Below are 24,770 nucleotides of genomic sequence, written 5' to 3' on the forward strand. Positions count from 1 at the left end.
AATTTTGGATGTTATCAAAACCAGGTAATCTAGAGAAAGTGCTGCTAAAATTATCACCATGGTACAAGTTAATTAGACTATGGGTAAATAAAGAAATTAAATACAAATTATTCTTTTTGCAACAGACAAGCAGAATTGGTAGTGATTAAAAAAAAAATATTTGCAAGGGTCAAGGTATATTTAGCTACATCTTTCTCTTAAGCAGGGAGAAGTAGGGATTGTGAAAATTTGTTTTGTCCTTTGGCCCATGGGCTCCAAAGAAGTCTCCTTCTCACTTACTTATAATTTTGTCAAGATCTGTATTTATGGCTTTGACCCTAAATTATTGTGAATTCTCTCTAATGCTTGTAACTTGAATCTTCACAGTTGTTTTTTTCCCCATGTTCTCAATATAGCCAAGAATAAAAAGAACCTCCAAAGTTGTGAAGTTAACTGCCAACAAAAAAAAATTCTGTTCCTCCCCCATGTTCTCTCCTGAATGGATGAATATTATGTCTTTACCTGGTAATAGCTGTATTTGGAACACTTTGGTTGTGTTGCCAATAATGGATTTTAAGAGGCTAAAGTTATCTTTCTTTTTCCTCACAAAAGAATGAAATAAATGTCTAGTGGGGAAAACTCATTAAAAAAATACTTAAAAAGCTTCATCTTTTGTAGTCAAGCCTGGAATCCTGTAATTCTTTGTCATGTCTTAAAAGAAAAAGTGAACAAAAAGTGCATCCAAGAATATACTCATATTAGTTAACCTTACAAGTAGACTGTAACAAATTGAAAATGGATTGATATAAAAAATAGTGCTTTTATCTATTACCTGTGGTTGAAAAGCTGGGCATCCATGTATTGATGACTCACCTTTCTTCTTCATGCTCTCCATTTTATAATTAAGAAGCGAGTGTAAGTGTCTGTAAAATTATGTGGGAAATTCATATCTGAAGTGCAACACTACAAAATTCTTGCCCCTCAAGTTCAGCACTGCGGTTCAATGATGCAAGCTCTGTTTTAATTTTCAAATGAAATACAACAGATGTTGACTGTTTCTGTATCTTTTCTGATGTAATTGAACATTTTAAGCTATACGAAGGTTGTTTAAAGTAGAGGCAGAAAACTAATTAAAAAAAAGAAACACCTCTCAGCAAGGTACTTTATGCTGATTTAACTGAACTCATATTCTGATTTATCTTTAAGCATATATTTAAGAGCTCTAGTTACAGTAGGTGCAAATACTCATTATTTGGGAAGATCAAGGCTTTAGAGCTCAGTTGGTCAGAGCATAGTGCTAATAATGCCATAAGTCACAGTTTCGATCCCTGTGAGGGCCATTCACTTAAGAGCTGGACGCGATGATTCTTGGGGGTCCCTTCCAACTCAGAAGTGATTACCCACTTCTTTATTCCACTGCCAACTCTCTGAACAATCTGTGATTATATCCTTACTAACAGGGTTTACAGTGAAGTGGGAATAGTTTGTGCTAAATCCTGAAGTCTGAAGGGTGTCTGTAACACCAGGTGTCAGTAACCAACCTCACAACTCAACACCAGCAGAAGAGGGTGGCTGTCATGCCTTCCTGTCCCCGCTATTCCCTGACTGAACACTTCTCCAGATCCTCCCCCCCACTTCTGGCAGGAGTTAACTGGACCTGTCAGTAAGTCAGTTCCATTTCTAAGCTGTCAGAAAATCAACCTAGCAAAAGCAGAGAGATTTTTGCTAAACTGGTGACCTGAATCCAGTCTGTGAGATTCCCAATGGTTGCCTGGGCTGGCATAAGGCAGGGATTGGGACTGCATGTTTATGAACTGTGGAGGTGGAGGGGAAAGGAGGAGTTGCAAGACTTCTCTTGTTGGTAGCTCCAAACTCATCAGTTCAGCCTCATGCCTAGCCTTGCCCTCAGGTTGAATTCAGTGGATACCTCAAGACAGCATCAGCAATACTCCCTTTGCTCAGCTGCTGCCTTCAGTCCTTGCACTGTTCCTCTGTTTGCACCAGCACAGCCACCAGTTCAACCACTTGGTAAACTGCCAAACCAGAACAGATCCAGGTGAAAAGCAGCTATTTTCTTTACTGGTGTTAATTTAAGTACAGGTCAGCTATTGGACGTGTTTTCCTTGTTCCAACAGAAGGAAAGAGGTGAGAGAGGGGCTATGGGAACAAGTAGCCAAAGGAGAAAAATGCATGGAGTCTTTCTACAGCAGTGCAGGATTACCCTAGCTTAAAGAGCTTATTGAGCTGAGGATCTTCCATGCTCTACCCAACGCATTCTCCACAGGAGCTGTGCTTCCTAAGCTGTGCTTCCTGTCCCAACCACAATTTAGCTTTGTCCACTGTCCCCAGAAAGCCCAGAAGGAGTCAGTGGTGCTGATATTGCCAGCCCTGAGCAGTGCCAGCTCCAGGCTCTCTTCACTAAGGCAAAAGAGAATCTGAAGCCAGCTCTCCCAAGGAAGGCTATAATTTGCCTCCCTTCTTCTGAAACCTTTTTAAAACACAGTCCTGTTATACTGTTATACTGATAAACTTTTACTGCTGACATTAAATATAAAGCCTGTTTAATGCAAATCTTCAGTAATGTCCTGAATTTTGGTATTGAACACAATGCAGAGAGATTCTTACCCGGGCTCTGAGCAGTGGATTAGGCTTCAAATTAATTGAGAAGCTTTATGGCCTTCCATGTCCATAGCTGCACCTTCAGCCACATCTAAGGCCCTGGATTTGTTAGTGGTTGGTGTCCCAAGAATTCAGTACTGTGTCTGTGGCAGAAGGATATGTTGAGTCATGCTTTTATGTGCTCTGCTTGCTGAAGATTTAGATTCAAATTAATCTTCTGATTTAGATTAAACTTAATCCAGTTTAACTGGAAAAGTAACCAGTTGTTTCAAGAAAAGTATGCTTAGTATCCATTGTCTTTTCCATAAGACTTCCCTGGAAATCAGCTTTACTAGTGCAGATGATCCTGTCACAATAAAAAAAGTTTAAGTAAAGAGAGAAGCATGTCAGATACAATGGTTTACTTCTGTAAACTGTCTTCACAAAATTATTCTGGCACATGTGAGCACAAATTGTCCTCATGATAATCTCTCATACTCTGGTGGTGATCTTGACTTCAGCTGACCAGCTCTAGAGTCATTGTTTAACCTCACAAGAATGTTTTTAACCTGTCTTCTGTGCAATGAAGTCTGGGCCTGAGGGTTTCCCTGACAAGTGAAGTTACACAAAAGCTTTCACTTTGTCATCCTATGCTGCGTATGTCATGTCCTGTCTCCTCAAATTTTAACATATGTAAGGAATGGGAAAGTCAATGAATAAATGTAATACATGTAGGACCATAACTTGAAGCACAGCTATGCTGCAGTCAAATATGAAACTGCCTCTGCAGGCACAATGGAGCTTTTGTTGCAGGTATGCACAGCCAAGGAGTTCAGTGAGGGCTGTGATAGAAACACAATAGCAGTTGCATGCTTCTGACTCTTCCACTGCCATTGAACCCAGGCTGGCCAGTTTATCACTAGGATTTAGTGACCACATAAGCTGCAGCATAAGCATAGCCATTGTAGATTAAAAGTCTGAATAAAGAAATTAGTTTGAGTGATATAAAATTTGCCGTGAGAACTTTCTACCAAAAAAATGCCCCACTATCTGTGACCTGCCATGCAGTGGCTGATACATGAGGCATCTCTGTTGAATAGAGTTGTCATTCCAAGTAGATAAAAATAGAGATTCATGTACACTGTCTACAGTCCTTCAGATACAGGACTGTACGGAATTTATTTTGAAATAAATCTGGAATTTCACTTGCTCGTACCTAAAATTCCAAGTCCTCAGAGCATAGGAAACAGAGAGTGTGAGCAACAGCATTGACTCCAAATGTCCTAATTAGTTTAAATCCAATAATTATTTCTAATAGGTTTTGTATTAATTAGTAATTTAGATAACTGTTGTGAACAATTTGTCCTGTCACTAAGCGGATGTGCTATTTTCAGTATTTGAATATTTTGTACCTGAATTAAATCAGTGCAAAATTCCCAGGGGATATAAAAGTGCAGAGCTGATTCCTAATTTTCCCATATTAGCTCATTTGAAACTTACCCAAACAATTGCAAAGAAGAAAGAAACAGCTGAATTTCAGTTCTAGCTATGCTGTTGCACTCTTGTCATGAAGCTTCAGAGCTCTGCTGTGATCCTTTTCCTTGTTCATGCTTTCCCTTTCTAAATAGAACTTGCTATCACCAGCAAGATTTTCAGGCTGTTGAAATTGATTAAAGATGATGACAGGATACTTGTTAAAGTTGGGGATTTTCCCCCTCTCCTGCTTCTGATATGGGACTTCAAAAGGCTTCTGAATGATGAGTCATATAGCTAAAACTGCACAAGCCAGGCCTAAAGCTGAATAAAAATGTGTTAATGAACAGAGAGGGATGAAAATAATACACTTAAATAGGGAGGATCTATGGTGGAAATCTCTGCTTTACTTGCCTTAATGTATTCAATTAAATAATATGGCAGTGGATACTGTTAAAAATCTAGGAGACAGTTTCTGAAAAAAGCCCAAAACAGATAAAGAGACAGAAAAGCAGAAGAAAGGCTGTATAGGATAATTCATATAGTATCCAAACAAATGTTATATAGATAGTGAAAACGCAAGGGAAATATTTAGGCTTCCAAAATTACTTGTTGAAGATCCTTCCTGGTAAGTCCTGTGTTGTTACTGCTCCATCATGTTGATTTATGTCACTTCCCTTGCCATCTTTCATAAGTATGGCTAATAAGGCTCTGCAAGTACTGATGCCAGGTATTACAGGGGATGGTTTGATGACTCAATCACTGCTCCTTTCCCTTCAAGTATCCCCAAGCCATCCTTCATTCCTTCTAATGCCATGACACTCTCAGACTAGTTGCTGCACTTCAGATTTAAATATACACTTGAGAGAGTTTATTCATTAAAGCTAAACTTATCCCACAATCCTTATAATATTCAAACTTAGAAAATACCCTTTTTTCTTTTACCTTAACCAGTTGTTTTTGTGTCATTGAGTCCATCCAGTGCAAATGTTTTAACTCTAAAAATGTTTGTATTTCACTGATATATTAAATATATCTCTGCATTGGTATCAATATGACCTTAGAGTCAAAAAAGAAATAGAAATCTCAGTGTTGTAGAGAGGCAGGCATTATGAAAGGGGATGTGAAAGAAACCTGCTAGGCTGGTCAGTAACTTATTAGACATTTAACCTACAAGGTTTAGTGAGCACTCCCTCCACATTACTTATAGGGCTTTAAATACTTCCTCACACCACATAGTATACAATCCTTAGTGCAAAAGACCAAAGCAAAAAAAGATATAGTGCATCATGGGGAGAAATAAGCAAAAATTAGGACCTGGTCCTAGGTCCTTCCACTAGAAGAGATCTGTTACAAAAATGTCCAGGTGATTTTTAAGTGGTGCATCATATGAGGAATAAAAATAAAAGTACCAACTCTTACTGATTCAACCTGTGTGGAAAATTCCTCACTTCATGCCAGATATGGTGAGGGTTATGGCATTGACAATGAGACCAGCTCAGTTGGGGTGGACTGAATGTGGCTGGCCAAAGAATTGGGCAGGAATCACTCAGTGTGGGGAAGTAAGAGTGAGCAGACACAGCAGGATGGACAGGATAATGTTCAGGACATGGAGTGGGAGAGGTTGAATGGTAGGTCAGATCCCTAGGGAGGGAAATGAAACCTGAGGGTCAATGTGGACCTGATGTCTCAGACTGTAACCATTCCTATGCTGAGAGAAAATTGCCAGCATGCATGGCATGTCCCTTCACACAGAGGATAACAATTTGGGCTGTTGCTCTGCTAGCAAAAAGAAGTCTGCATCATGGATCTAAACATTACACCTTTCTTAATGACTCAAGCAGGTGTTAGTGTGATGCCACACAATGTAATGCTTGATGGTTTTTTTTTTTAACCTAGTAGATATGCTCATATAAATGTACACAATATATATAATATCAGAAAGTATTACAAAATTTTCAGAAAGAAACACTCAAAACTTTAGAAAAGTTGTTATTAATGCCCTACTGTGCAATCTTACTGTGATTCTTTTATGTATTTGCCTCAGATTCAGCAGAAAGGACAGACATTTGGGGGTTTTCTAGTGATCACAGATAGTCAATATAAACCTCACTTTCAGAAAAGAGAAGACAAAGGGAAGAGCGAGGCACATGCTACCAAGAAAAAAGGATTGCTTTTGCTGTGAAGGCTGTGCTGGGTAGCTGAGTTTTATCTCTGCTCTCAACCACTGAAACCTTTTGTGACACAAAGCAAGTCACTTTAACCAAACCTGTCACATACTCTGTTTTCCCTTTGCATTCTGGGTTCTTGTCTTGAGACCTTGTGGTCTGATTTGCAGAAGTGCTGCATGCTCAGCCACAGGGAGCTGAACACTGAGTTTATAAAATACTGTATAACCTCAACTGTTCTGAAAAATGTACTTCTAAGGACCTGAAGTTGGATGCTTATAACATATGAATACTTCTGAATGTAATCTCTGCATGTATCAGAACATCATTTGCATTCTGAGAGCTGTATCATTCCCTTATAACATAAAATAAATTAGTTAATGTTTGTGCAGCTCTCACACATTACAGCGATGAGCATCTTAGTAAACCTCATGAGTAAATTAATATTCTGTCCTCAGAGCAGGGTCTGAGCAACAAGGAGAAAAGAAGTATTGAGCTAGCTGTTCATAAAATGTGTTAGGGGAGGTATGATCTTTTAAAATAAAAATATATCTATGATGAGTTAATTAATATTTGCATTGTATTGCACAGCCACAAAATAGAAAAGTTGGCATACACTGCCCAAATTCTGACATTTCCTGATTTTGCTTTCTTGCCTTTGCTGTCTTATAGCCTTTCCTTAAGTATGTATAAAATTATGCAAGGAAAACATTTGCTCCTTGCATATCGAAGAAGACAGTAACTTTCCTACTTAAAAAAATTATTAGTACTAATTACTGAATCTAGTGTAATTATTTTTACAAAGCATAAACTTAAATTTACAAAGCTCAAATTGATATTTCTGCAGCTCAGTGAGAGTGTAGGAAGAGCCTTTCCATCCACAGCAGTTTGGGTTCAAGGTGCACACCTGCTTTGCACCTGCACTTCTCTTTCAGTAATCCTCATGGTGGATCAGGAACCAAACTGGCCCTAGCTGTGTAAAACAGCACAGCCTGGCCTGGGAAAGCATGTTCAGGCAGTTTTTGCCTGCACAGTATAATGCTGTCATTGGTGCCCATGGGACAGAATGAGGCCATTAACAGATTTGGCTTGGCCTGGCAGATCAAATAGAATTCCTTCTGTTGTGGTGACAGATTTAGCTCACGGAGAGATAAAAAAATTCTTTCTTCAAAAGGAGAATTCTCCTGAATAGTCTCAACTCTGCTTTTTACATGCAAGTGGGATTGTATGAATTGTTCATTAATTTTGAACACACTGCACGTAATGTCATGAATATAAATGTTAGAAAATCGGTAGTTGATGATGAGTTACTACAAAGTCAACAAATGTGATAAAATGTAATATACTCTAAGCTAGTCATATGAATAGAGCAGACTTTATACTACTCACAGGCCACAGCAGCTTTGTATATTTTGTAATAACCCAGCCTTCAGTTGCCACACTGCCCTTCTGTGTAAGACAGAGGAAACAGCCCAGGAGTGTTACTCTTGTTTTGTTTATTAATTACCTACTTCTTGGGCCATAGCCATTGACCAATTGCCTACATACCTTAGAAGAAATTCTATTAAAGCAGGTGACCTTTTTGGTGTACAGAAATGGCCCTGTGCAGGGGGGAATAACGAAGGTGGGGAAAAATGCAACCCTCTTTACCTGATCCTTTCATTATACATGACAGGGAGAGGAATGAAGAGGGGACCATAACCCAAAACTGCCCATGAAAGTCAAACTGATGGCACCTGTGCAATGCATTGCAGACTAGTATGTTGAGCTTTAGTGATTATATTGAAGCAAAACAATAGATACTAACCCTCATCTGGCCACAGCTAGCTAGACTTGAAAAAGCTCTTAGCTGAAGGTTCTAAGTGTGTAAATGTGAAGTGGCAGTGCAAATTGCATTTGTTCTGATGGATGTCACTCCAGCATGGCTGTGTGAATGTTTGGCCCATCAGGGTGAAATGCTCCTGAGGTGGAGAGCCTGGAGAGTTCAGTGGGGACAATGTACAACTCTATACAGATATTTACTGTCAGTAAACAGTGCATCTGTGCAGAAATAGTGCCTATGTGTTGTGCTGAAGGTTAAAATGCAAAAGATCATTTAAAGTAGACAAATTAATGTCCTGTTCATGCTGTGGGTGGTGTATGAGCTCAGTACAATGCTGGAGAACCCAGAAGAGGTGTGGATATGTTCACCTGTTAAGTGTGCTTTGTAGGATCAGATTTGTGGCAAAAGGGTAGGAGAAGTAGTGGGCTAATTTTAATGTAATTAAAGTACATTTTACTGTGAAAGAGTCTCAAGAGATCACACTTACACTTTACCTATTTGTTTAAAAAGAAAAAATCCAGATTACCGGATCAATAGATCTTCTGTTTTATTTGGTGGTGGGTTGTTCTTTTTTTTCTTGTGCCTTTCTTCATTATATTTAAATGTTATTTCAATAATATTTACTTATTTAAGATATTGTGCTTATCTGAAATTTCCTTTAACAGATCTAAATTATGATTTTAAAATGACTCAGAATTGTCCAAAACCAGTGTTTAAGTCAGCATTTTGGACTTAATTTATATCAATAACATAATGTAAAGAAGAAATCTATTTTATTGGTATTTATTTAGTAGAGCAATGAATATTGGATTTGTAATTTCCGGTGGTTCTTAGGGGACTTTTGCAGGGAGAACTCCTATTCTAAATGGTCTATGCTTGGCTGTTCCCAGAAGAACAATGTTTATTGATATCAGTTTTTTATTATTGATCTGCTCACTATGAAGTCGTTTCATCTTCACGTTTTATTTTTCTCTCTTTCTTGCTTTCATGCGGCTTTGTGCTTAGTACACGGTGTGGACTGCCCTGTGGGTCACCTGGAATGTTTTCATTATCTGCTTCTATTTGGAAGTAGGTGGACTTTCTAAGGTAGGTCACTTAACCTTCTTCAGGTTTATGGGAGGGTGTTCTAACAGCAGGACTCTCAGATTTTAGAAGACTGCAACCACAGAGGAAAAACGTGATTGTCTGAACATACAGTTTGATCCTCAGAGTTTCCCTCCAAGAAGAACTGTAGTGTTTGAACTTCTCCCTGCTAGTAAATAGCTACGGGTTTGAAGTACATAAATGCAATGAATCTGAATTACAGTTGCCTTCTGAAGTACCATCCTGAGGTGAGAGGTGGGAAGGTATTCAGTTGTAAATTTGAGGTCCTTTTTGATTGTTGAAAAGCAGGCAATGTCATTTTGCTTGAATTTTCAAGTGTGTGTAAAAAGTGTGAATTTCCAAGACTGCTTTGAAAGCAGCTAAAGAAAATTACCAAGAAGGTTAATGTAATAACTTGTTGAGCAAATTGGTCTCACAGTGAGAATGTTAATTCTTTATAAAAAAGAACAAATGGTTGACAGGATGACTTTTGTCACACCTGAATAAAACTTTCCTTTACATGACACTCAGTGCTCTCGGTCACCAATTCTTTATTCAATCCTCTGATTAGAGCACAACTGTTTACTGAAATTATCGAGAGACATGTGCTCTGGATCAGGGTAGCACTTATGTTAGCATAGGTTATGTTTAGCATTTTATCTGTGGGGAGTTTTGTACAACACCTGCTGGTTTTTATCCTCTGGTTGGACATAGATGATACAGATCTTTGTTTACCACAATCAAACTTAAATGATTCCAGGCACAGCGTGCCTGTGGCACATGCTGATCCTGGCATTATTAATAGAATAAATGTCACTGTTTCTGGTTGTAGATTTAGTGATATGAACTGCCTCACTGTTGATTCATGCAATGCTTTTAGAGAATGCAGTCCTTTGCAATGTGCTCTGGGAAGACCCTGCTTGAGCAGGGAGGTTGGAACAGATGCCATACTGTGGACCTTTCCAACATGACCCATTCTGTGAATTGTGTACTCCACTCAGTTCAGAGCAGAACATTTATGAGCTATGTACTTGCTAGCATTAAAGCTCCTAGCTTTTGGCTGACAACAAACAGAAAACTGGTTAAACCAATTTAATAAAAAATAAAATTTAATTTACTCAGTAGAAATTCCATTAAAATTAAAGCTTTCAGTGATAGGCTGTTTGGTGATAAAATTTCATAATGAAAAGCTGCAATGGTTTATTTTTCCTTCAAATATCATGTAGCTCATGAGAAGTCACAGGCTTGATGAGGGAGTTAGTGCACTTCATAGAGGATCAAAATAAATGATCCTAATGGTATGTTCTGACTTAAAAATCTATTAGATGAACAGAAGAGCAACACATAGAAGTGATGAATGGCCAAATAATTGTTCATTCTCATGATACATAGAGGTTGTATTCTTTCATTTAGTTGGGTCATGTCTGGTTTTGTAGTGACTATTATATTTTATGTATAACTAGCATGTTTATCTCAGGGCTAGGGAAGTGAAGCAAAGCCTTTAGTCTGACCCTTGAATTTGTTTGCAAGGGATTCGATCATATCCTCAGAGCAAGAGGTTTATAAATCAGCAGGTATGAATTGGAATCCTTCATCTTCCAGTTTCACTTCTGTGTTTCACTTTTTACTCTTCTTACGTAACATATATGACAGATCACAATGTAGAGAAATAGTAGTGAAAATATTACTTGGCATTTGAGATAATCCCCTTTTATTAGGGTATACTTCAGTTAATTGCAATATTTTGTCGAATTTTTATCATGTGGTTTATAGTTACAACATTTGAAAAGTAGTTTCTCAACAAGGCAACAGATACTAAATTATTTCCATGGAAGTTAACTGGTCATGTATAGATTATGTCAAACATAAGAGTATGAAGACCAACTTAGCAATGATAGAATTTAGAAATTTTTTCAGCACATCATGGTATTTTGGGTCCACTTAATGGTCTTTCTGAAAATTATGCTGGATATAATGAAGCCATCAAGAGACTGAGGTCTTTTTGCCCCATATTCATAAAATCCTGGGTATTTACAATTTGATCAGTATGTCACACAAACTTTGAGACCCATGTTTTATCCAAGATCCTAGTTAAAAAAATTCATCATTGCTTCCATTAATGTGTTCCTGTATTTTCAGGCTTGATAGAAAAGTGCTGTTATCAAAGTACATTAGTGTTGTTGGGAAGTCAAACACCATAATAAGCTTTCCAAGTGTGGCTGTTTATTCACATTGAAATCTTGGCAGGCAATAGTCACTTTTTTTCTTCCTATTGTTCTATTTTTTCTATTTAAAAAGAAAAAGAAGCTGTGTTTCTGAAATGAATACTGATAGATTATAATTTTAAACTTCTGTTGGCATACTATCAGGGAAAATTGCAATACTGTCTGGCAGGTGACTGATTTCTGTTGGTTTGTTTGTTTTTCAGCATTATCATGTTTATATTTGCTCTGACCAGAATGAGTTAGCTCTTGGTTGAAGTCCCATGAGTTTATTAGGACTTCAGTCATGAATGCTTCAGAAAATATAATTTGGTACAATAACAAATGGTAATTTTAATTCAATATCTGTGCATGGAGTATGCATACAATGCAGACAGACTTTTCAAATATCATAATAGAAACCCACCAGCACTGAAATTTTGCTCAGATCTTATTCCTGAGGTGGGGAGAAAGATCTCCTGTGAATATGCACTGTTTGAATTCTGCCAGGAAGTTCCACTGCAGTTAATGAAAAATTTGAATAAGAAAGACATAGGTAATTTAGGCCTGTTTACTGTGAGAATTTGAAACTTTTCATTTCCCTTCAATTATGATTTTCTTGATAAAGAACATTTTTCCTTTTTTTAGGGAATGATTTGGTATATAGTTTAAAGTTTATGGATTTAGTACACCAGGAACTTTAAACTTTTCATTGTAAGAATGATGAAACCAACACTCCCAGTGTTGGTTCCTTTCCATTCTTTCAGAAAAGAATGATGTCTCTTCATCAGAGTGACTTGAAAAGTATATTTTTATTGAAAACACATTTATTGTGTTCAAGCAATTTGGGAAAAACATAAAAAACAAAAAAGGCCATTTTATGCGTATCTACACACCCAAATTTCCACCAAAGTTGGGTTTTAATAAGCTGGAGGGCCAAACTGGTTGACCTGAGAGGAGGAAGCTGGTGGAAACTGGGAAGCTGAAAGACTCTATATGTGGCTGTAGGCTTGTCGTGATGGAATTCACTTGGGTCTCACTCTGCTCCAGTTAATTTCATATTATTTTATTACATAACAAGAGAGAAGGCCTCACAGAAGGGCTGTCTGTGTAGCTCCAATAGCTACCCTATGGTGATTAGGACAATCTCCTGGGAAAAGGATGATATGGCTTCAAGTCATCTCGGGTGCGAAAGGGACATAAACACAGCTCTCCCAGAGCCAGCTGTTGTCAGTAGAAATCTAATGAGCAACTGCTTCCTCTTTAACTGCCTTGTAAACAACGTATAGGTCAAGCTCCTTTTCATTTATGCTACAGGTGTGCAAATAAAATTGTAATGCTTTTCTCAGGACTAAAAAAATTGTATTTGATCAGAAATAAAAGAAATATATCTATATACACCTTTTTATTTGTATTAACATTTATGTCTGGTTTTAGCAGCGATGAAACTGCCATATGAAATAAAAGAAATTTGCCTTTTTCATTTACAACCTGCCTCAAATTGAAAACATAATTTTTAGTGTTAACCATTCCATATGAGAGAAACAAAGCTGTTATTATAACATGACCTTTTAATCCTCCACTGCAAGATGACAGATTGCTACATCCATACATGAGCTCATTAATTGTTTTGATCTCATTCTGTATCTTGAAATGAAAATAGATTCTAATTGTCACATTCCAGAGTATAGACAATTTAAGGCATATGGACATAAACTGTTTTTCTGAGTTTTGTATGTGCTTAAATATGGACCACATAATTTCTAATGTGTGTAAGCCAGCCCTCCACACCCAGCAACACACGGTGTTATGCACTCCTGTAAAAAGGAGGCTTCATCTGTTTAGAGTGTACAGCTAATAATTCTGTTGTTTACATCCCTCCAGTATTTCAGATCCATTATGAAAATAGCTGTGGGTTTTTTTGTATTTATCATTTGCTATTCCAACTGAGATTTTTTGATAGACCATTTTTCTACTGATTGTGCTATTGTGACTTACTGGCATTTCTTTCCATGTGTTAAAATGTTTATTCAATAAATATATAGCAGCATTGCAGTACTGTGTGCAACTTTCCTGTTGTTCCATATACCTTACCTAAGCAGCTGGGCAACACTGATGAGCTCTTTTCTTTTTCTAGGCTATTTCTACTTGTTCTGCATGGCTTTTCCATGATGCTTTTCAACCTTCTGTGGTGTGAACGTTGCCTCATTTGGGATTTAAATTTTGCTCTCAAAATTGAGCAGGACATTTTACTTATGTTATTGAATAAAACAATATTTTTTCATGGATTTTTTCCTAGTAACATTTACTTTGGTCAATAGAAGTTGGGAGTCTTTAAGGCTCCCATCCAACTTTATTAAGCTGGAGACAACAATAGGCTAAATTATTGTATGGATCTGTAGTTGGAGGATAGGATTATCTCATAAAATTATTTATTTCTTCCATCTGAGGACAAAATGGACTAATAATTTACTTATTAAAATGCTGAGAGACTGGAAACTTAGGACCCTTTTCCAAACAAAAAGTTGTGTATCAGAATGAGGATTCATTACGTGGACATTTATACTGGCTACTTGTGAAATCCGATTTCTTCCATCTGGTGCATGTCAGTCAATCCTTAATTGTTGTGCAATTATGTCTAATCATCTCAAATGGAGTAAGTTAAACTCAGAACCAATGTTAATTTGTATTAATAGAGATGTTATGGTACATGCTTGGGCTTGTGTCTTTTATTTTAAATGGGAAATGAGAGCATAAACATTGGTTGAATTTAGGTTAACAATATGAAAGAAAAAGTGATTCTCATTCTAACTTGTGCTGATGTAAGAAAACAGAGAGCATTATTTTGGTTTAATTACCATCATAATTAGCTCCACAGAATTACCCACTCCAAAAAGCTCAGGGAAAATGTTGGCAGCATCCATAAAACCTATGTGGAAAATCAATAGATGGAGGATAAAGGACTTGCTTAGTCTAAGCAGAAGACTGAGGGTAGGTCATTGTACTCAGATTCAAGTGACTTCTATGTGGAGGAAAGGGGGTTTTTATATCCAGTGGGAAGAAGAGCAAAAAATAATTTACTGAACATGTGACAAAGAAGATTTGGTTGGAGGTCAGGAGAAGCTTTTTAATAATAAGGGCACTGAAGAGGATCTAAAGCTGTTACTAAGCCTTACTACTGGATAACTCTTCTACTCCACTATATTTTATCCATAGAAATAAGCTTCTGTCGAGATAAAAACCCAAGTGAGTGTCCATGGATGGTTTAGGATGGTTTAGGATAGGAGTGTTTAAATTTAAAAAATTGAGTACAAGTGGAAGACTCAAAACCTCATTTTATTCAAGAGTCTTAACCATTGCATCGTGACTGTCATTCTAGCTGAGGACCTTGAGGTGTCTCTGGCTTTTCTCCCCAGAAGGTGTGCAGGGACACAGAAAATAGGGGAGCCTTGTGAAGTCCTCTGGGAGGCTGACAGAAGGTTTTGGGTGTGTGCAGGTGGGGCTTTAGTGTTCAGCTGTGTGATAAGTGGGAGGCAGTGCTGTCATTGCTGCTCACTCCTGGTAGAGATTAGATCTGTGTTACAGACAAAACTCATGTGCTGTCTGTTCTATTGATGGATTTTCAGTTGAACACAAATCATTGCCTTCACTGAGAGCAAAGTGAGAGTGATAATAGTGTATTTCTTTGCTGTTCTGTACATGGTGTCTGCATTCATGTACAGCTCAGCTGAGAATTATCTTCCCACACACCTCTTATTCATCATCACTTCCTTTTGATCACCATCTCTCTTGGGAGACGACAAACCCCTTAGCTTCTTATTCTCCTCACTAGTGGATTTTCATTTGCTCCCCCTGATGCCATCAGCTACTACCAGCTGAGATGTGCACAATGACAGATCATTGGGTGTAGCTGTAGGCATTCTGCAGTTTCTAAACATTACAAATTACTAATTTTATAGCCATAGTTAAATGTAATCTCTTCTGCGCGTATGTACTAGTAAAATTCAACTTGCAGAAATTAAACCTGATTAAAAGATTGGGTGAGTTTCTGTGAGGTTTAGACCCGCTCACCTTCTCCTCCTTCCTCTACCTTATTATTCCCTTGGGGTTTAAAAAATTGTTGGCTTGTAAGTAATGTTCCAGAATCTTCTCTGACATGAAAAAAGGAGAAATGCTAGTTAAATAGTATTTTAGTACATAGAGTTAAACTAATATAAAAGCAAAGATATCAGACCAAATATAAATTTTAATGCTTGCATTATACAATCCATTTAACTGCTTTGGCATTCACTCTTTCTTTGAACCAGCTCTCAGGAGTTTTTGGTTTTAAAAAAAGTTTTTAGAACCAGTTGCCTCCTTTTAATTTTTCTTGTGCCCTTTCCTACAGTAGAGGTTCCACTGAAATGTGTTTGCCAAAATATGAACTTCTAATATGACCTTCCTTATTCAAGTTGCTCCTCCCATCCTGCTGCTTTCTCATTATAAAAAAAAATTTCCAGGTTCAATTGTATTTAATGCTTTTCCATAATGTTCTGCTCAAACAGCAACCTTTTGAATTTTTAATTACTCTGGCAATAAACCTGGAAACCAATTTACTGTGAAGTTATGCAGTGTAATAATGAGCAGAAACAACATTTCAGCACTTCAAAATAATAGCTCTGGCCTTGGCTGGTGTTAGGTATGGTTAATCATAGATTAACATGTTGTTGGGGTGCCTTTCAAAGGTATTTGCAAGCAGTATTTTTTGATGTTGTGTTAGGCTGACATCAGTATGTGCAGGAGCAGAAACTGTGTGTAGTAGTTTTTGTATAGAATACAATGACTGTTTCCATGAAAAGTTAGAGAAGAATTATCTGTGAACTGTGAATTCATAATGATGAAGCTATTGCAAATAGCATTTTCTTTTTATTTGCAATTTAAATTTCTCAGAAAAAAAGGTGACTTACAAAAGATTACTTAATATGTGCTCTCCTAAAAAAAAATAAATTGAAGAGCAGAAATGTGTGAATCTGTTGTAGCTGACAAGACTTTGTGGTTTTTAGCTGAAGATAATTTGATGTTCCAGATTTCATGTTCCAAAACTAATTTGTTGTTCAGTCTGTTTTATTCTGCTGTGTGAAGGTGTAGCATTGTGTAAGGTCTAATGAAAAATATGCTTACTCTTGAAAGGAGAATTAACATTCAGGAGTTTCGTGGCACTGTTTGAGCATACGGACATCCTGGAAAAAAAAATTAATAAATGGGCACAGATAAATGCCACTGAAACTGCAAAATGTATCATTCTGTGTTGATTAGTTTACTTAGGTGATACAGTCACGTTGCTGAACAGCTTGATCAGGAGTATATTCCAGACAGTGCAAAAATTGAATCTGATATCCTTTCAGGTGACATTTGCAGTGGTTCATTTTATTATATACTATGAGCACCAGTAAAATAGGTTTTTTAATCAGAATTGCTTTTCTTTTATAACCCCTAATGACTGAAAATTCTAGTATTGATATTTGGAGTGGAGGCTACCCTATTCATTGGTTTAAATAACTGAGATAATATCTCTGTGACTTTTTTATAATAATCCATTTAATAACCATTAATATTAAATGACTCTGGGAATAATGGGTGTGATATATCAGCTTAGCAAAAAGCTGCACAGATGAATTAATTCATGTAAATATCACAGTCATATTTGTTTGAGTTCATTGGCTTAGTTTGTAGAATCCTGAAGATTTTTAAAAGGAAAAATAATGTCAGCCCATGGCAAGCAGGAAAGTAACACAAGTACCTTGCAATATTTCTCCAAAGACACCATTGGATATGAAAAAGAATTCCTGTGATTCAGGAATCCATGCTGCAATGGCTAGAGATGCAGAGAGGGTAAATCCTACAGACCTAGGGTGTTTGTCTGAAGCCCATAGCAAAGGACTTGAAAAATTCATGTAGAACAAGAACATACACAATAAGGAATGAGAGAATACAAGAGCAGGAAGGGTCATCTAATCATCTGTTCTAACTTTGTGGTTCTGAATTAAGTTAAATTGTTTGTGGAGTGAGGAAAGGAAATTCCCCTGAGTTGTGGTTTGGTTGTAAGCAAGTGTGACACTCATCTGCAGGTAAGGGTGAACCTAGATTTTGTTTCTCAGGGAATTAATTTATCTATTTATAGATATTTGGATCTCTTTTGTAGTGGCTATTATGCTCTGTCTGTAGAAATGGGGATACTGTTGCTGAGATTTGATTTTCTTCTTTATAAATGTGATGCCCGTCTAACAAAACTGCAGCGAAAGATATTTTGATTATTTCTTTAATCATGTTCTTGTTTAGACATTAGATAAAGCATATCTGCTGTCTGTCCAGCAACTTCTAACTACTGAGATGAATGACTGCTGGGTATCTATTTGTTGCCTGCTAAGGTCAAATTTATATTTTTTGCTAATAATTTCTGTACAGTTTTTTCTGCTGTAGTGTATCCTTTGGAATTTTAGTTCTGACACTGGTCAAGTAAGGACTTCTTCCTAGTAATGGGGAAATCTGTCATTTCATCAGTCTTCTAATAAACATTTGCATTTAATTATTTAATTGATGCCTAGTTTGAAAACATTTTAACCGTTTTAAAAAGGGAGTTTTGCACTGATTCATAGGTTGTTTGCTTGGGTTTTTTTTTCCATTAGAAGACAATGCTTGTTAAGAAGAACATGTAATTTTAAGTAAGTTTTTTGTAATAATTTGCACATGAAACAGTCCTAGACCTTGATGAAACTACAAGGCATTTATTGTTGGTGACAGTAGAATCTGAAGAAGTTCATCTCAGAAATTATGATGCTGAATCTCATGGGATTTTTAAGTATGCTACATGCTTCTTCTGGGACTTCCATAAATCATGGAATCATTAAGGCTGGAAAAGACCTCCAAGTCATCAAGTTCAATCATTGACCTAACACTTCCAGGTCCACCACTAAACCACGTCCCCAGGGACCACATTGACATATTTTTTGAACACTCCAAGGAACAATGATTCCACCACTTCCCTGGGCAGCCTGTTGCAATGCTTGACAACCCTATGAGTGAAGAAATTTTTCCTGATATCAGTCTAAATCTCAGCTGGCATAACTTGAAGCCATTTCCTCTTGTCACTTTGGGAAAAGAGGCTGACCCCCACTTGACTGCAATCTGCTTTCAGGTGCTTGTAGAATGTAATAAGGTCTCCTCTGAGCACCCTTTTCTCCAACTGCTCCATAGACTTGTGCTCCAGATCCTTCATTGGCTTTGTTGCCCTTCTCTGGACTTGCTCCAGCACCTCCATGTCCCTCTTGAATTGAGCAGTGCAGAATATTACACAAACCTTGTCAATATGGTGGTCTGACCTGAACCTGACTTTCACCAGATATTTCAAAAGAGCATCTGGAAGAAAAAAGTTATGCCCTTCAGCTCCTGTTGAGTGTTTTTTTCTTAGTGGACAGTGGTGGCAGTGTCCTTGCCTTTACTCCTGGTATTAATTTCTTTTGAAGGTTTCAGCAACCAAAAAACTCGAGTTCAATAGCATAACCTTGGGTAAGCCTTAAGTGTATTTCCAACATGTCTGTTTTGGCAATCTTTTCTTCTTTTGTAGCATGCTTAATGTTTGTGTTGTGTTCAATTGCCTTAATTAGAAGAAGGTTTTTGATTCTGTAAAGTCATAGGAAGTATTCTCTTAATCTTTGTGGTTTGAATCTTGGTGCAGTTTACCTCCTAAATCTGGTTTCCATGTAATAATTTATTTAACCTCTGTAAGGTGAGTGGGTTTTGAGAACTCCTTTTCAATTGCACAAGGGAATTGGGGGGATTGTTCCCTGTCTAGAATATTATACTCTCTTTCTTTTTCAGCTGTCCTTCAGGGAAATTCATTGCTCATGTTGATGATGTGACTGAATTTATTATTCATGAGTATCAGCATTCCTTTGAACAGACTTCTTCAGTTTGGATTAATGGGGAAAGAGTGAGAGAATCCTATTGGGGATTTAGCTGCCCTCCTGCCCTTTGCTTTGCTAGGAGGTTTATTGTCTGAGTGGCTGTACTGTAGCAGTAATAATGCTGGGTCTTCTTGACCTGTTCAGTCAAATGGGGAAGGCAGAAATGTTGGAAGAGAAGTCACAGTGATGGCAACAGTGCCTGACTAACTCTGTCTTCCAAGGGCAAATGCTGCTTGTGAGTAATTTGATTGTCTCTGTGTTACAGCAGCATTTCATTCTGTACATTTAGATTCCCTCTCTGCTTATATCTTTAGAAAGCATGTAGAAGTTCTTTAAAATGTTATTTTGAAAGAGCTATTCTATTCCAGGGGGAGAATATATTATACCCATCTGCTGAGAACTGCTCTGTGTTATTGTGTTAGTGTTCTGCATACATGTAAGCAGGTTTTTTGTGTATGTTGGGAGAAGGGGGGTTGGGTTTTTTCCCCCCCTTCCTTGGTTGATCAAGAGCTCATGTTTGATTTGATTTTTTGGCTGAAGATTTTCCTTGTTTATGTAAAAATATTTGAAGGCTTGGATATTGTTTATGCTGAGACAGTTCTAACTCTCTGAACTACATTTTGAAGTATCTGTCTAGTTCTACCGCAAGGGGCATAGCTGTTATTCCTAAATCCCACATTACTTATTTGCAGCAGATATAACACAGTTGATTCATTTTACCTTTACTTTCTGTGAATTATCAATGTTATTTTAATTTCTTTCATCCTTCCTTTACTTCAGTTTAGTAATCTTTCTCGGTTTGATCACATATGACCAAACTACTGGCCAGCTTGCCAAGACAGATTATTTTCCTTTTGATCCATGTCATCTTGACTAAATTGATATTTCTTTCTCTTTATCTGTACTAGGGCATTCACAAGTGCTCTTATTTTTTCCACTTCAAAGGTAGGCTGTTGGATAAAAGACTACAGTCAGTGAGGAAAAAGCTGAGTACATGTCCAGCTGTGAAGGAACTGATTTTCACTAAATCTACATCTCAAATGCACTCATACATTGTTTAACTTCAGAGTAGTTCATGCTGTGTTGGGACTGTTTTCATATGATTCACATCTACCCTGAGTTGCAACTTTTGTTTGCTTCAGGGTACCTTCCATCCCTATGTCTTGTTTTTTCACACAAGGTAGTTATTTTTATTCTTAGATGTTCTAGGCATGTGGATATTGTGTATCTTGAAAACATCAGCACAATCAGTGTTGTAAATAATTATTTTGAGAAAGCCAAAATTTCTCAATAATCACTTTTTGATTAGTACTTTTTGATATTTTTATCTGTTTTAGGTTTAGTTTGCATATATTTTATTCTTATGGATCAATTGACCACCTGATTAGTTAAAAGTATACTTTATATAATGGTTTTAAAGTTGCAATGGCCTATAAAAAATATATCCTCCTGTGGCATCATTTTCTTTGAAAACTTCTTATTTTATTCTGATACAATATTTATGCAAATGTCTACATCTTAAAATATGCTCGGGACACAAATTTACCTTGTTATAATATGTGAAATAACCACATGGGTTTAAAAGGTATTTAGAGAGTTTTAAAATGTTCCTAGATGTTAGTAATACCATCAGTATCCTAGGATATTAGTTTCTGAATGAAGATCACTTTTTACATCTCTAACTGGGCATCTTGCTTAAATATCCCAGGATCATATTAGCTTTTATCCAAATATTTTATTTTCTAGAATGTGTCATGACTTGTATTTTCTGTTTCCAGGCTCTATAATTTTGCTTGTGCCTGCCTTTAGTTTAATGGATTTTGTTTCACTGATCCCAGCTTACCAAGTAGTCCAGATGGCCCTGTACAGCTGCCTGCCTTTTCATTATTTACCCTTCTCCTCCTCTTTGTGTCATCTGAAAATATATCCACTGCAAGCAGAGATTTTATATGTACTTCTAGATCACTGATGAAAATGTGGAATAACATCAGAACATACATCAATCCCAAGGGAGTCCTGCTAGAAACAGTCTTATTCAGCCATGATTTTCCATTGAAAACTATGTTAATTAGCTACTTTTCAATCTATTTAATTTTCAGTCCACTAAAATGTACTGCTGTTCAATTCTTTTTCAATAAGAATGCGCTGTGAATGTCTTATAGATCTCTAAGTATGTTATCTTCTTGCAGCTGTTATCAACTCAACATTTAACCTCTGGAAGCAATGAAATAGAGTTTGTTTAACAGGTCCTAATGTCTTAAGAAATTTTATTGACTGACATAAATTATACTGCTCTTGCTGGTTCTCAAGCATCTGTTTTTAAGTCATCTTTCCTCTGTTTGCTTTGGGATTAAAGGCAGATTAATGATCCTTGAACCATTGCATGTGCATTTTCTGAATCTTTTATAGGCTTTAAAATTTTCCAGTCTCATGCAGTTCCAGAGGTTTATTAAAAATTAACTTATTTGCATTCATGGAACACAATAGCCAAAGCTTTTGTGTGGTTGCTAGCTGTGCAGGCCTAAAGATTGCATGTGAGTTATAAATGTATAGGCTTCTTACTGGTGGTTTAAGAAATGCTTGTTCCTCCTCTTGTCATTCTTTATGGAAAAAAACCCCCAGAATAATGTATTAAAAGGTCTACTTCTTTTTCTTAAAAAAAATCACAATAAACAACCATTAGAAAGTCAATATTTTCTCTGGTTCTAATAAGCTTAATGAACAATTTTCACTGCCTTTAGCCTTGCTAGCATGGACTCTACCTGACTTATTTTTATTCACCATTAAATATTCTCTATTATATATCTTCTAATTTATATTGACTGAAATCTCTTCACCATTTTTATTGTTGTTTCTTGAGGAACAGGGTGGCTTTTATGTGTGGGTTTTATCTCACCCTGAAAGCTTTTGTACCCACTGACAGAAATATTCACAAAAGGTGGATGTTTCATAATTAAATTTTTGTGGATGTGCGCTGTTAGAAATTATAAAAGATATCCAGAAGAGGGTGGGCAAAAGGACCTGTCTAGTGCTGCCAAGAGAAACATTGAGCAATTTCTCATTAGAAGCTTTATAGTTGCTGTCTTTAGTTTAAACCAGAAGAAAGACCACAGTGGATGAAAACAGAAAGATATCCCTTTGTATTCTTTCCCAGTTTCTGTCTGTTATCCAGGCTATCCTAGTTCTGAACCTGGAGTAGTCCTTAAATTACTAATCTCTGAAACTCCATGTGCCACTCACCTGAAGTCTCCACAGCCATTCTTCCTGTATTGTCCCTGAACAAATTCTCCCTGAACAAATGTATTTCCCCTCACTGAGAAGTCTTTCCTGTGTTCTTAGTATGCACAAACTCTGCTTCAGAAGGGCAACAAGAGCATCACCCTCCCAATGAGCTGCTATAGCCTAAAGCACATGGGTAGTGTGTGCAAATTACAGTGGTTATTGTCCCGTAACACTGTGTATTCCTACTGCTTACATTTCTGTCTGGGGGCTTTTTCTGCTGCTGCAAACACAAGATTAACTTAAAATGCATGAGTGCTCTCATTAAACTCAATAAAATTACTCACATGCTTACCATGCATTTAAGTAGTTTGCAGGATCAGCATTAAAATAAGAGGCAATCCATAGACCTCTCCACTTCTCATATATAAAGTTTGAGATAGGGAGGGGGCTGTAATATAAAAGCTGAAAAGAAACCCTAGGAATTCATCAGGTACCAAAATCTTGTCTTATGCAATGAAGTAGAAATGCTAAGGTTTGACATACAATGTATTAATTAGTGCTGATGTATTGGTCTATCTATATTATTCTGTTTGTATATTATGCACACTACAATATTGTCTAATAGTATCTCTTAACAGCCTTTTCAAGTAATCTGGGTTGCATTTGCTTGTATCGATCTTGTATGTGTTATTGTGGCATCTCTTCTGTGATTCTGTTGTGCTTTTGCTTTGTAAGTTCTAATAGATAACGTGAGGTGAGGGAAATTCAATGAATTGGAGTCAGAAAAAGTCAGGGGAGGATATGTAGATGTGTGAAACTGGTGTCACATGTTTCTTTTTTTTAAGCAAACATCTGCCTTAGTTTACTATTTTGGTGCATCTCTGAAACATTCACTATTTTAAAAAACCTGTCATCCTTATAAAGGAGAATAAAAAATCACTAGGTATTAAAGCCAGTCTTAGAACCCAAAAAGGATTTAGAGGTGGAGAAATTTGTATTCTATTTGTATTAGTATTAGATTTGTGTGAAAAATACTGCACAATATGTTGCTTCTTAAGTTCTGTGGCTTAGTCATTACAGTTTGTACTGCTACATCACATCTCCAAGGTTTTGAATAGCATAATAAATAATCTTTCTGACATGGATTGTCTTTTAATTTAGTGCTTGCATTTTGAGTCCCTTTATTAGGATGGCAATATAAATGTGTTCTTGTGTTTAAACGTTTTGCCAACAGTAAAATAAGTTGGTTCATTGAGTAAGTATGATTTAATATTTCATGGGGTTGTGTCCTTTCTAGCAGAATTATCACTTCATTTTGCTTGTAGTTCCACTTGCCTTAATAGATTACTTTGTCAGTCCATTGAGTGACTGTTTAAGTCAGGTTGTACTGTAGATGAAAAGAAACACAGGAGATTACAGGTTGCAGGATGATAAACAAAAGGTATTACATGATAGCTATTCATAGTACTGAAAATCAAACATGGTATTTCAATGCTTGCATGTTTTTCTGTATGGGCTGTTGATAAATACCATTTTTAGGAGAAGAAAAACAGGTTTTCATTTTGTGAAATGTTAAAATTTCAAAGTTCTTGGCTTTCTGACAAGATGGTATAAACTGACATGGCTAAAGGAAAATGCATTGAGACCTTGATGATATAGACTAGACAAAAGTTTGCCCTTGTTGTCTCAGCCATTTCTTCAACGAAAACAAAGATAATTGTGTGCAAGGTAACCTCAAAGGATAGAGTGAGGTTTGCTACCTGTTCTGAGGAGGAAGCCCCTGGAGGGCAGTGATGTAAAGCTAACTTGACATCAACAATGTGTTTTTAGGGATGCAGTCACAGGTTTCACACAGGCCTCCCATGGGCTAGGGTGGAGCCTTTCCTTTGAAGACTCTGCCTCAGCAGCAATGTTGGGAAGGAAACTGTCTCAGAGAGTCTTGTTGCCTCTGCAGGAAGTAGAGAGGGTATCTTGAGTATTCAGGACTTCTCCTACTATGTCCTTCCATAAATAGAGCAAACCTCTTCCCATCTGCAGTCCCACCTCATCCATTCACCAGCAAAGAAGAAAGTTTGCTGTGATGTTCTTTTTCCATAAAGCACTGTCCACTAACTCATGCCATTGCTTTTCACCCTGAGCTGTGTATTTTATCTTTGTGTATTTCTTTTATCCCTTTCTTTTCTGATAGCCATTGCTTAGGTATTTGACTCGTGGAAGACAATCTTGGCTTCACTGTTTTTAAAAGGGACATGGTTGCTGTAGTGTTCTGGATCACCACATT

The 24,770-nt window shown here is 37.0% G+C and overlaps 1 protein-coding gene across 1 annotated transcript in view; it reads left to right on the top strand.

The window, feature by feature from the left end:
* Nucleotides 1-24,770, top strand: part of NKAIN3 (sodium/potassium transporting ATPase interacting 3) — a 343,480-nt gene that overhangs the window by 163,908 nt on the left and 154,802 nt on the right. Inside the window, 1 exon segment of the mRNA XM_085052921.1 lies at nt 9,046-9,126. Within this exon segment, the coding sequence (XP_084909047.1) occupies nt 9,046-9,126 (81 nt within the window).

The sequence above is a fragment of the Lichenostomus cassidix genome, chromosome 2 (genome assembly GCF_008360975.1).
Source record: "Lichenostomus cassidix isolate B80296 chromosome 2, HeHo_3.0, whole genome shotgun sequence".
NCBI lineage: Eukaryota > Metazoa > Chordata > Aves > Passeriformes > Meliphagidae > Lichenostomus > Lichenostomus cassidix.